General features: G+C 44.8%; 1 protein-coding gene across 11 annotated transcripts in view; it reads right to left on the bottom strand.

Annotated features, from left to right (window-relative positions):
• The window catches only part of USP32 (ubiquitin specific peptidase 32), a 213024-nt gene that overhangs the window by 5688 nt on the left and 193933 nt on the right, over positions 1–13403 (bottom strand). For all 11 annotated transcript variants that reach the window (XM_089317328.1, XM_089317329.1, XM_070061012.2 and 8 more), the window contains 3 exons: positions 8444–8530; positions 7012–7132; positions 1361–1552 (listed from right to left, as the gene is read on the bottom strand). In XM_089317328.1, the coding sequence (XP_089173454.1) occupies positions 1361–1552; positions 7012–7132; positions 8444–8530 (400 nt within the window). The remainder of the gene's footprint in view (positions 1–1360; positions 1553–7011; positions 7133–8443; positions 8531–13403) is intronic.

Below are 13403 nucleotides of genomic sequence, written 5' to 3'. Positions count from 1 at the left end.
GGACTAACATGCATGAGTGTTCAACAACATAGCATATAACTGACTCCTCACTCTTCAAAGACTTCAAAAACATGGTTTCCACAAAAGCATTTACTTCATAATTTGAAAATAATATACATTTTCACAAACCATTTTATATATATATACATATAATTTTTTTCCACTTAATTTGTAAGGCAGAGAGACAGAGATGAACAGAAAGATGGAGAGAGATCTTCCATCTGCCGGTTCACTCCCCAAAATGTCTGCAACAGCCAGGTCAAAGCTAGGAGCCCAGAACTCCAACTAAGTCTCCCATGTCAGTAATAGGGACCCAAATACTTGAGCCATCATCTGGCAGAAAGCTGGATCGGAAGTAGAGTAGCTGGGACTTTAAACCAGGCACTGTGTATGGGATGTGGGCGTCTCAAACAGCATCTTAACCACTCACTACACGTCACGCTCACGACATGCTTTATGTGATGGTTGCAGGAATACATACAAGTGTCAAACATCATCAAAATGTATATTTAAAATCTACCATTGAGTTGCATGTTTATTATACTTTGACTAAATAAAAAGTCTCCCTCCTTCATACCCTCCTTGTCCCCAAGCCTGTCCCTGCCCTCTTCTTCCCTTCCCCCAGTCCCCACCCCTGGAACTAGCTAACCAATGTTATTAACCTCCTGGGTATTCTTCCCTGGGAAGCTGCTCTGGCCTAAGGAAAGAAAAACCTGCTAGTACGGAGTAAGCAGGAGGATGAAGACATGAGGAAGGACATACACAGTGTCTGGTTACAATCACGTTTGAAGGAGCTCCCACCTCTCAGGAAAAAGCTATTTTAGAAGACTCCTGACAAGCAACAGGAGACTCTCCTAATCTATGAAGGGACAACGTAGGAGTAAAGCAAGCCTAAAAGACGACCAAGCCCCAGTGCACTGGTGCGCCTGTATGCACAAGTGGCTCAGCAGCGTGCCGCGGTCACGGGCGCTGGCGAGAGGCCATGGGCAGCTCCTGGCTCTCATGCTTCTCCGCAGTCTACTAAGAGCTCGCCTAACGCGTCCTTGGCCCAGAGAACCAGCAGCGTTCTCAGCCTCCTCCGAAGTTCAAATTCTCCTCTGTGGCACTTTTCACATGGTGCTGAACTGCAGTTACAGTCTGTGGGATTCCCCTTTCCTTTTAGGCTGCAAGCTCTTTGGGAATGGGAACTATCAAACATTTAGAGAACAGTTCACTTCTGTGCTCCACATACAAGCCTCGCGTAGTTTTAAATATTGCTGCAGGAAGTTTCTCACTCTCAAAATCACCAAAATGCCTGTTCCCTCATGGCTTCTTTCTTTCTGAGAGATTTCTTCACCTCAAAGGTGGGGCTAAGACATACCAGGATAGGGGGAAGCCTCCAGAGATCCAGCTTCTTGGTTGCCAAGCAGTGGGTCTTACACTTGGAGCAGTAGTACATCTCGTTCTCCCCCAGCTCCTCCTCGCTGGTGAAAGCACGGAGGCAGCTGTCCAGGTTGATGGGCTCAGCTTGCGCCTGCCGACTCTGCTCCACACTCTCGTGCTCATCTACGACCTGAAGGTGGAGGCAACAGGACGAACGTGAGCTGTGGAGAGCCTGGCTGGGTGCCATCCTCTCGCTCGCTCACTCCTGCCCTACTCTGCATGAGGAAAAAGAAACTCAAACCTGGAGTTTTAGAGTAAACACAGCAGCCACCCAATTGTTCACAAAGACCACATCAGTAACACTGGATAATACTTCTATTACACGATGGTAACTATTCTAGGAAAATTCCTGAATGTTTCAAGATGACAAAACAAACAACTAAGGAACTGCCTGTTTATTTCCCAACTGTGGAACCCTCAAGTGGTTTACAGGAGAACTGGTCCTCAAGCCAGTGGTGCTGAGAGGAAGCCATTGATTTTTCAGAAGACAGGGCATTGCTGGTAAGCTGCAGGCTACACAGAAGCTGGGACAAAGAGCCTGCAGCACCAGCGCCGGATCTAAATGAGGTAAGAAAGTGTGCAGAGACGTTCACTAGGAGAAGGCAACAGTCCCTATGGGAGGCAACTCATTTGCACTTCAACATGCGGGTCATCATCTGCCCTTGTACCTGAGGAGGCAACGAAAGAGCAGGCTGAAAAGAGCGAGCGTTCCTAACCACTGCAGTCTTGTTAGCTAGCACCCTCGTCTGCAGAGCAAGGAGGAAATCAGGATCAGAAAGGAAACAGAACCAAGCAGGGCAGTGATACAGAGTGGTGAGGAACAGGGCGGACTGGGAGAAGAAAGGATCCAGAATGCAACAGAAAAAGATGAGTTTTTCCTTTCCCCATTCCTGGCTGCCACTTGACAAGCAATTAGGAAGCATGACGCTGGGACACTGTGTTTGGGAAGGTGGAAGAATGCTACAGGAGACTTCAGGGGCTCTTTTTGTCCTATGGCAGAGCCAGGGCTACAAGACCAATAGTGACTGACTCTCTCTGACAGAGGTCAGACATCCGTTCATCACCTCACATGACGCTCTTCCCCTTCAGGGGTGAACTGCATTCTTTGCCTCAGGCAGTTTCTCTTACAAAATCCATGATGGGAATCCCGGGATACTTAGGTTACAAATTGGCACAGCTCCAGGCACCCAGTTTAGAAAAAGTTTTCAGGTGAGACCTTTCTCTCTGCAGAAGAAAGCTGAGTCACGAAGCTGTCACAAGACCCAATAAACTATCAAGGTTGGGACAGGTCACGCAATTAAGGTTTTACCATTGCATCACCATCCAGTCTAAAGAAATAATTTAAAATGGGGAACTTACAGGAAAATTTGGTTTTTAGAAAAGGAAACCTTGCCTGACCTCGGGTCAATGACATTTTTGGTGAGCCCAAGTTCTGTAGTAACAAGGTACTATTAACTGTCACGATCTTTTGAGCTGGTTACTCAAGGGAAAAATGGACATGCATCAAAAAGGAAGCATGCTCTACCAGGGCTGATGGAACGAGTGAGTAGGAAAAAAGGTGTGCCAAGCTCAGTGGTGTTGCTTTTCTCACAGCCAGTTAAATATTACCTCTATTATCTCTGCTAGGTATGCTTTATGGCCAACCACAAATTAGGGTAAGCTAGTCAAGAATGTTGATTTTTATTGACTATAATTTCTGTGGAACACAGGCTATACAGCTAGATGGAGACAGGAGGAAGGCACAGTGAAAAAAAAAAAAAACTTGTGGACTGACAATAATTTATATTTACCGGTAAAATTTCCCTAAACAATAAAGACTTGCTTTACTTTGTGGGACCCATGCTTTGATCCTTTCCCATTGCTCTAAATTATTTATAGACAGCATTTCATTTTTCTTCCAAATGGCTTTAAAGTTCATCCTTAACACAAAACATAGGGGATGAATTAACAGCTTTCATACATTGTAAGACTATTTTTAATAGAGAAAGAGAAACCTAAGATGTTATCTAGCTTCACTTGCTGTTGAGGAATGTGAGGTCCAAATGGGGAGGGGGGGTATACAAAGAATGAGAGTAAAGGGGCTGGCATTGTGGTGCAGCAGGTTAAGCTACCACTTGTGATGCTATCACCCCACATGAGTGATGGTTTGAGTCTAAGTTGCTCTGCTTCCTATCCAGTTCCCTGTTTATGTTGAGTGGGAAGGCTGTAGATAAAGGCTGTAGATAAAGGGAGACCTGGATGGAGTACAGGTTCCTGGCTTCAACCTGGCTGAGTCCTGGCCATTGAGACCATTTGGAAAATAAACCAGTGGATGGAAGACCTCTCTTCTCTTCTCTTGTTATTTCACTCTACCTTTCAAATAAAATTTTTTAAAAAAGATTTATTTATTTGAAAATCAGAGATACAGAGAAAGAGAGAGGGAGGGATGGAGGGAGGGGAAGGGGGAAAGGGAGGGGGAGGAGAGGGGGAGAGGGAGAGAGAATATTTTCCATCTGTTGGTTCATTCTCCAGATGATTGCAATGGCCAGGGTTGAGCCAGGTTGAAGCCAGGAGCCAGGAGATTCTTCCAGGTCTCTCACATGGGTAGCAGGAGCCCGAGCACTTGGACCATCTTCCATTGCTTTTCCCAGGCCATTAGCAGTGAGCTGGATTAGAAGTGGAGTAGCCAGGACACAAACCAGCACCCATGTGGGATGCCCGCATTGCAGGCAGTGGCTTTACCCACTTATGCCATGTTGCTGGCCCTAAGTAAAATAATCTTAAAAAAATTTTTTTAGTATCTTACAATTAATATCAGTAAAAACTGATAAAAACTGATTTTCAGTGACTGCATAATATTTCATCCAATAAGCATACCACACTTTATTTAACCACTCCTTTATAAAATGTGACAAGCACAGGTTGTTTCTAATATTTTTATAATCATGGCAGTTTTGATGCGGGGTACCTCCTTTGTCTACGTGACTCCCCAAGCACACGTAGAAACCGCACATAGGACGAGCCCGGATTAGTCATGCGTCCTCACTCCCCAGTAAGGCATGGCACCCTCAGTGCACCAGTATAACTGGAAGTGGCGCAAGACTTAACACACCACAAGGGCTCCTCTTCCTAGAACTAGAATGTTTTCTGAATTTTGAAACTACACATTAGGCTTGTTAAAAAGAGAAAGAGATTTACATAGTCAAATAATTTTTCATCTTTATCTGAATAAATGTCCTGGAGCATACAAGGCTAAGCCTCTGCCTGAGGCACTGGCATCCCATATGAGCACCAGTTCCTGTCCTGACTATCCCTCTTCTGATCCAGCTCTCTGCTTATGGTCTGGAGAAGCAGCGGAAGATGGTCCTAGTGCTTGGGCCCCTGAACCCATGTGGGAGACCCAGATGAAGCTCTTGGCTCTGGATTGGCCCAGCTCTGGCTGTTGTGGCCAACAGGGGAGTGAACCAGTGGATGGAGATCTTTCTCTGTCTGTAACTCTGCCTCTCAAATAAATAAACAAATCTTAAAAAGTATATAATAATGTCCTGTCAGATTTTTTGCTGGCAAAGATGTGGGTATCTTTGTTCAGACTTCCCCTTCAAAGGAAGCACAGCTGACCTTACCGTATTACTTTGCTACAGTGAGCATGATTACAACATCAACTTCTTTTCAGCTTTCTTTAGGTTCAGCTCAAAGATCTTTCATTTGGCAAAAAAGTATAAGTTATACTCATCCTTAGCTAGAAAGGGCTAAGGAGCCTCAGGGTGTGTGAACATTTAGGGAACCAAACAGGGAGTAAAATCTAGAACTGGTAGTTTTCCTACTCATAAATAGCGTAAAAACAAAAGTCAATTACCATTACTAACTTATCTACAAGGAATGCTGAAGAAATAAGGAAATTTCCAACAATCAAGAGCCACATAAATGCAAAAATCATTACAATTCTTCACGCGACTTAGGTACTCCTCTGATGCTGCTGGTTTGACTTTTCCAACAGAGTGTTACTGTCAGCACCCTGCACACAGTACTTAGTTGATTAAGAACTACCCAAGGAAAACATTTTTAGGTAGGGATTTAGTATTTCTGAAGTTATATCTTCAAAATTTAAAAATTGCTGTGGCCAGAAGGTATCAGGAAAGGAACCAAGTATAAACAACACCCATAAAAAATGGACGCTTAAATATCCAGTCTTGAAGTGTTTTAATTCTTTCTGTAATTTTTCTGATTGCTATGTCCACTATAGGTAGCAGCTACAGCCCGAGGATGCATGTGGGTTAACTGTATTTAATAAACATGCCAGCTTTGATAACACTTAAAAGTGTGCAGAGGGAAGTTTATTGGTAGATCATGGCCAGAGAATATAATTTCTTGACTACAATCAGGTTTATTTCAATATTTACTTAATATTAGTATTTTTAATTTATTTCTACATATTTTTAGAGATTTATTTCTTTGAAAGGCAGAGAGAGAGAGATCAATCGATCTCCTATTGCTGGTTCACCCCTCAAATGCCCATTATAGTTGTAGTTGAGCAAAGCTAAAGCCAGGAACCAGGAGCTCCATCCAGGTCTCCCATGTGAGATGCAAGAACCCAAGCACATAGGCTGCCATCTACTGCCTTCTCACACACATTAGCAGGAAGCTGGATTAGAAGTAGAGGAGCTGAGACTCAAACAATTACTCTGATATAAGATGGAGGTGTCACAAGCAGTGGCCCAAACCTCTGTGCCACAATGCCTGCCCCCAATATTAGTAATTTTTTTTAAATGTAATGCTCCAGTCTAGAAGACATAAGATAGTAAAACCTAAGCAATCATGTCAATAAATCAAGTGTCATAGAGAATGCCACTAAATGTTTTTCTGGTTACACTTAAGATGTCTAAAACAGTATAATTAAACTGGGGAAAATTTCCCATATGAAGCCAGCATTTTTTTAAAGACTTATTTAGGCCGGCACCGCGGCTCACTAGGCTAATCCTCCACCTAGCGGCGCCGGCACACCGGGTTCTAGTCCCGGTCGGGGCACCGGATACTGTCCCAGTTGCCCCTCTTCCAGGCCAGCTCTCTGCTGTGGCCAGGGAGTGCAGTGGAGGATGGCCCAAGTGCTTGGGCCCTGCACCCCATGGGAGACCAGGATAAGCACCTGGCTCCTGGCTTCGGATCAGCGCGGTGCGCCAGCTGCGGTGGCCATTGGAAGGTGATCCAATGGCAAAGGAAGACCTTCCTCTCTGTCTCACTGTCCACTCTGCCTGTCAAAAAAAATAAAATTAAAAAAATTAAAAAAACCACTTATTTATTTATTTGAAATTCAGAGTTACAGACAGAGAGATCTTCCATTGCTAGTTCACTCCCCAGATGCCTGCAATGGCTGGGACTGAGCCAGGTGGAAGCCAGGAACCTATAGTTTCACCTGGGTCTGCCATGTGGGTAAAGGGGCCTAAGCACTTGGGCCCTCTTCCACTGCTTTCCCAGGCCATTAGCAGGGAGCTGGGTGGAAGTCGAGCAACTAGGATATGAACCAGCGGCCATATGGGATGTGGCAACATTACCTGCTTTGCCACAATGCCAGCCCCACGAATCTACCACTTTAGGGTGACCCTGGCTACTTACTCTTTCCTGTGAGGTTTGATAGCGAAGGTGAAGGGCTGTGGGATCCCAATCCACGGCAATATAGGCATTTCCAATGAAAGCTCTATCTTCCCCACAATCAATTTTACAGCCTCTGCAAAATCTAAAAGCAGGGGAAAGATCCATAGAAGAAATAATCATAAAGGAATTTAAATTTTTGTAATCAGAAATACTCTCCTTTCCAACTTTTCTACTTTCTTCTTGGGCTTCTAAATTGAGATTCTGATAAATGTAAAGCATATTTATTAATAATAGCATGCTTATCACTTATTAAGTATTTGGCTTCACAAAGCACTTGATAAACCTTTGTTAATGCACAGGATGATGTGAATTTAATGGCAAATAAATGATGGAACTGGCTGTGTGAGACAAAGTAGCTCTTATGAAATTCCTAAATTCAGTTATTTCATGCTCTAAGGGAAGACAATTTACCTGGGACAACAAGGCCTATCTCCTGGTTTGTACAGTGGCACATGAAAATACGACAGGCCTTCAAAAAGTTCGTGGAAAACGCATATTATGAAAAAAAATGAATTTCAAAAATTTTTGCACCATAATAAACTTACCTTTTTATTAAGCTTTCCACAGGGAAAAATTGTTTTTTAATTTATTTGAAAGGCAGAGAGACAGAGACATTTCATCCTTTGGCTCTCTCCCTCAGTGACTGCAACAGCCAGGAATGGGCCAGACTGAAGCCAGGAGCCTGGAACTCAAGCTGGGTCTCCCATGTGGGTGGTAGGAACCCAGACACTTGAGCCATTGCCCGCTGTCTCCCAGCGTGCACACCAGTAAGGGAACTGGAATCAGGAGTAGAGACGAGACTCAAAACCAGGCACTTTGGCATGAGATCTGAGCATCTTGTGTACTGAGCCCAAGGCCAGGTTCCCCACAAACTTTCTGAATCATCATTGTATATGTATATAAAAATTTATGGCATTACAAGGGGAGGGCATGACAAAGTCATGATTCCAATGCCTGTTCGACACTCAGTTTGCTAATCTATTACAGTTCTCTAAAGGTTCATTTCAGTCTTGCCAGGTGCCTTCCTTGCTTTAACAGCAATGACTGATGGATCTGTGCAACTCTTTTAAAAACCAAAACTAGACTTCTATTAAGGCCTAGTAAATAGACTATGTTCTACCAGACTCAGAACTGCCAAACTGATTTATATTTTAAGGAGCAGAAGATCCAGAATAATAAAGATTGAAAATAAACTATGAAGTTGGTATGAACTGTGGAGTTCATACAACTGGCTAAGTCTCAAAAGTAAAACTCAGCAATCAACCTCACAAGAGTCTCATTATTTGCTATTACTTCTCATAACTAGGAATATCTTTGAAAAACTGTGTAATATCTAACTCTGCGTGGCTCTGCAATTCTACCAAAATGTTTCTTTTGCAAAAGCTCACTTTACCTGTACCATGGGCACCAAGCACAGGAGTTTCCATCTTTCTGTACAACTCGTAGAGTGAACGGGTATTGATAGCCCATGCTGTCATCACTGAAACAGAGCAGAACACAAACCAAAAAGTGTCAGAAGCCTTTCTGGTGTGAGGTTCAACTCACTTTCATCTTCCTTTGAAGAATCCTAGGAAAGGGCAGCTGCCATAGCAGTATGCAAACGCTCACAGCACAGTATTATCCTAATCCCCCACCTGCAGCCTTGAGCCAGCTCCATTCTGGACTCCCAAGCTATAACTGGATGGCCAGATGTCTCAAAAAGAGTCCATGTGGTTCACGAACATGTTCAAAGATAAGCTAATCATGAAGCCAAACGACAATTATCTTCCAGCCATAATTTTATCAGAGGACTTAATTCACATTAAATTGAAATAATTAGACAGTTTCATGCCAAGAACATTGACACATCACAGAAAGTTGAATATTTAGGTGCTTCCTTTAATCAGACTCCTGATATAATAACACATGCTAGGTACGCACCTTTTCCCTGCCTTATCTACTCAAAGACAGAAATGACTTATTAAGCTCAGAGAAACCTTTTTTTTTTTTTTTTTTTTTTTTGACAGGAAGAGTTAGATAGTAAGAGAGAGAGAGACAGAGAGAAAGGTCTTCCTTCCATTGGTTCACCCCCAAATGGCCACTAAGGTGCTGCGCCGATCCAAAGCCAGGAGCCAGGAGCCAGGAGCCAGGAGCCAGGTGCTTCCTCCTTGGTCTCCCATGCAGATGCAGGGCCCAAGCACTTGGGCCATCCTCCACTGCCTTCCTGGGCCACAGCAGAGAGCTGGACTGGAAGAGGAGCAACCGGGACAGAATCCGGAGCCCCAACTGGGACTAGAATCCAGGGTGCTGGCACCACAGGCGGAGGAGTAGCCAAGTGAGCCGCGGCGCCAGCCAAGCTCAGAGAAACTTTTTTTTAAAAAATGTATTTATTTATTTCAAAGTCAGTTGCAGAGAGAGAGAGAGAGAGAGAGAGAGAGAGAGAGAGAGAGAGGCCTCCTATCTATTGGTTCATTCCTGAAATGGCTACAATGGCTGGGGCTCAACGCTGGCTCCACAGTGTTTCAAAAACCATCACCACCACCACCTACATCTGAAAGTTGTTCACCTTCCCAAACAGAAGCTTTTACCCATTAAGCAGCTGTAAACTCCCTCCCTTACACCCAGACCCTGATCTCTAATCTATTTTCTGCCCTTATGAATTTGCCTATTCTAGATACCTTATAAATGAAATCATACAATATTTATCATTTGTGTCTGGCTTATTTCACTTAGCATAGTACTTTTAATTAAAAATTTGAAAGGATTGATTTTATGTATTTGAAAGGTAGAGTTACAGGGAGGGAGGGACAGAGACAGAAGAAATCTTCCATCCCCTGATTCACTACCCAAATAGCAATAAGAGCCATGGCTGGGTTAGGACAAAGCCAAGAGCCAGGAACTCCATCCAGGTCTATCACGTGGGTGGCAGGGGACCAAGCACTCAGGAAGTTTTCCACTGCCTTCGCAGGTACTTTAGCAAGGAACTGGCCTGGAAGTGGAATAGCTGGGACTAGAACTGGCCTTGAGGGTGGTGACTTAAACTGCTACACCACAACGCTGGCCCAGAGCATAGTGTTTTTTTTTTTTTGTTTTTTTTTTTTTTAATTTTTTTTTTGACAGGCAGAGCAGACAATGAGAGAGAGAAAGACAGAGAGAAAGGTCTTCATTTACTGTTGGTTCACCCTCCAACGGCCGCTGCTGGCAGTGCGCTGTGACCGGCGCACCGTGCTGATCCGAAGCCAGGAGCCAGGTGTTTATCCTGGTCTCCCATGGGGTGCAGGGCCCAAGCACTTGGGCCATCCTCCAATGCCTTCCCGGGCCACAGCAGAGAGCTGGCCTGGAAGAGGGGCAACCGGGACAGAATTTGGCGCCCAGACCGGGACTAGAACCCGGTGTGCCGGTGCCACAAGGCGGAGGATTAGCCTAGTGAGCCACAGCACCGGGCCTAGAGCATAGTATTTTTAAAGTTCATTTATGTTGTAATGTGTATCAGAATTACATTCCTTCATTTTTATAGTTAAATAATATCCCATTACATGTATATGCTACATTTTGTCCATTTATTTGTTGAAGGACATTTGGCTTGCTGCTCTGACACATTAGATTCTTTTGATGGGAATCAGATGCAATTTATCATTTCACCCACGAGTATCTCATCATGTACTTCCAATGCAGGCTGGACAATCTTTATTTAACCCAACCCAACACCCATGCCTTCATCTATACCATGTCACTAAAACAGCTTTCAGAAAGGTCACCAAAAACCACCACCTTATCAAATCCAGAGGGCAATTTCCACTTTTTTTTTTCTTGATTTTTAAAAGATTTATTTACTTGATGGGGGCTGGCACTGTGGTGCAGTGGGTTAAGCCACGGCCTGCAGCACCAGCATCGCATATGGGCACAGGTTTGAGTACTGGCTACTCCATTTCTGATCCAGTGCCCTGCTAATGCACCTGGAAAAGCAGTAGGAGATGGTTCAAGTCCTTGGGATCCTGAACCAATATGGGAGACCCGTGAAGAAGCTCCTGACTCTTGGCTTCGGCTGCAGTCCAGCCCTGGTTACTGTGGCCACTTTGGGAGTAAACCAGCGTATAGAAGCTCTCAGTCTCTCCTCTCTGTCACTCTGCCTTTCACATAAATAAATAAATTTTAAGCAAAAAAAAGGGACACATTTATTTGAAAGGCAGAGTGACAGAGAAAGACAGAAATCTGCTGGTTCACTTCCCAAATGGTTGCGATGGTCAGGGGCTGGGACAGGTTGAAGCCAGAAGGCAAAATCCATCCTGGTCTCCCACATAGGTGGCAGGGACCTAAGCAACTGGGCCCTTCTCTGCTGCCTTGCTAGGCACATTAGCAGGTAGATGAACTGGAAGCAGAGTGGCCAAGACGTCAATCAGTTTTCAGATGAGATGCAGGTTTTACAAATGGTGGCTTAACCTGCTCACCACAATACCTGCTCCACTTGCTCTTTTTAATTCCAAATGCTGGAATGCATCAGAAATTAACATCTTAGCATCTTGGGGTCAGAGTTGTAGCACAGTGGCTAAGGGGCTACCTGTGATGTTGGCATCTTATGTCAGGGCTGGTTCATGTTCTGGCTGCTCCACTTTTATTCCATCTTCCTGATAATGTGCCTGGGAAAGCAGCGGCAGAAGGCCCAAGTACTTTGGTCCCTATGATCCCATGGGAGACCTGGATGAAGCACCTGGCTCCTGGCTTCTGTATGGCCCAAACAGGGCCACTGTTGTCATCTGGAGACAGAACCAGTGGACAGAAGACATCCTTCTCCCTCTTTGTAACTCTTTCAAATAATAAAAGAAATAAATCTTGGCCAGCACTGTGCCTCACTTAGGCTAATCCTCCGCCTGTGGCACCGGTACCCCAGGTTCTAGTCCCGGTCAGGGTGCTGGATTCTGTCCCGGTTGCTCCTCTTCCAGTCCAGCTCTCTGCTGTGGCCCGGGAAGGCATTGGAGGATGGCCCAAGTGCTTGGGCCCTACATCTGCATGGGAGACCAAGAGGAAGCACCCGGCTCCTGGCTTCAGATTGGCGTGGCGCTGGCCGTGGCGGCCATTTCGGGTGTAAACCAATGGAAGGAAGACCTTTCTCTCTGTCTCTCTCTCACTGTCTAACTCTGCCTGTCAAAAAAATAAATAAATAAAAATTAAAAAAATAAAAAAATAAATAAATCTTAAAAGAAGAATCTTGGCATATTTTCTTTCTTTTTTAAAAAAATATTTTGAGATTACTTATTTATTAGATTTATTTTACTTATTTGAAAGGCAGAGTTACAGAGAGTTCTTCCATCCACTGGTTCACTCCCCAAATGGCCACAATAGCTGGAGCTGAGCTGATCCGAAGTTAGGAGCCAGAAGCTTCTCTCATTTGGTTCCCAAGCCATTCTCTGGTACTTTCCTAGACCTGTCAGCAGGGAGCTGGATTGGAAGTAGAGCAGCTAGGACTAGAATGGGCGCTAATATGGGATGCCGGTGCTGCAGGCCTGGGCTTTAACCCACTTTGCCATGGTGCCAGTTCCTCTTGGCATATTTTCTATCTGATTTTATTATCTGGTGTTAAGGTTTTTTTTTTTTCCTCTTAAGATTTACTTATTTTATTATTTGAAAGTCAGAGTTACAGAGTAAGAGGAAGAGACAGAGATATTCCATGTGCTGGTTCACTTTCCAGATGGCCACATTTCAGGTCTCCCATGTGTATGGCAGGGGCCCAATACTTGGTCCATCTTCCACTGCTCTTCCTAGGCCACTGGCAGGGAGCTAGATTTGAAGGGGAACAGTCGGGACTTGAAAGGGTGCCCATATGGGATGCTGGCAGCTTAAGTAGCTGGTTTATCCATTACGCCACACCACCAGCCCCAGTGTTAAGGTTTTAAATACCAATTATTTGTTGATGACATCTACACTTATAGCTCTAAGAAAGGACGTTCAGGCCGGCGCCGCAGCTCACAAGGCTAATCCTCCGCCTAGCGGCGCCGGCACACCGGGTTCTAGTCCTGGTTGGGGTGCCGGATTCTGTCCCGGTTGCCCCTCTTCCAGGCCAGCTCTCTGCTGTGGCCAGGGAGTGCAGTGGAGGATGGCCCAGGTGCTTGGGCCCTGCACCCCATGGGAGACCAGGAAAAAGCACCTGGCTCCTGGCTCCTGTCATCGGATCAGCACGGTGCGCCAGCCGCAGCGCACCGGCCGCGGCGGCCATTGGAGGGTGAACCAACGGCAAAGGAAGACCTTTCTCTCTGTTTCTCTCTCTCTCACTGTCCACTCTGCCTGTCAAAAAATAAAAAATAAAAAAATAATATAAAAAAAAGAAAAAAAGAAAGGACGTTCAAAAGAACTGGAAAAGGGGGAGTGAGGGAGAAGGA

Source organism: Oryctolagus cuniculus, chromosome 17 (assembly GCF_051225735.1).
Source record: "Oryctolagus cuniculus isolate XC-2025 breed Fujian yellow rabbit chromosome 17, ASM5122573v1, whole genome shotgun sequence".
NCBI lineage: Eukaryota > Metazoa > Chordata > Mammalia > Lagomorpha > Leporidae > Oryctolagus > Oryctolagus cuniculus.
The sequence above is the reverse complement of the archived record's forward strand: the minus strand, read 5'-3'. Positions and strand labels throughout refer to the sequence as shown.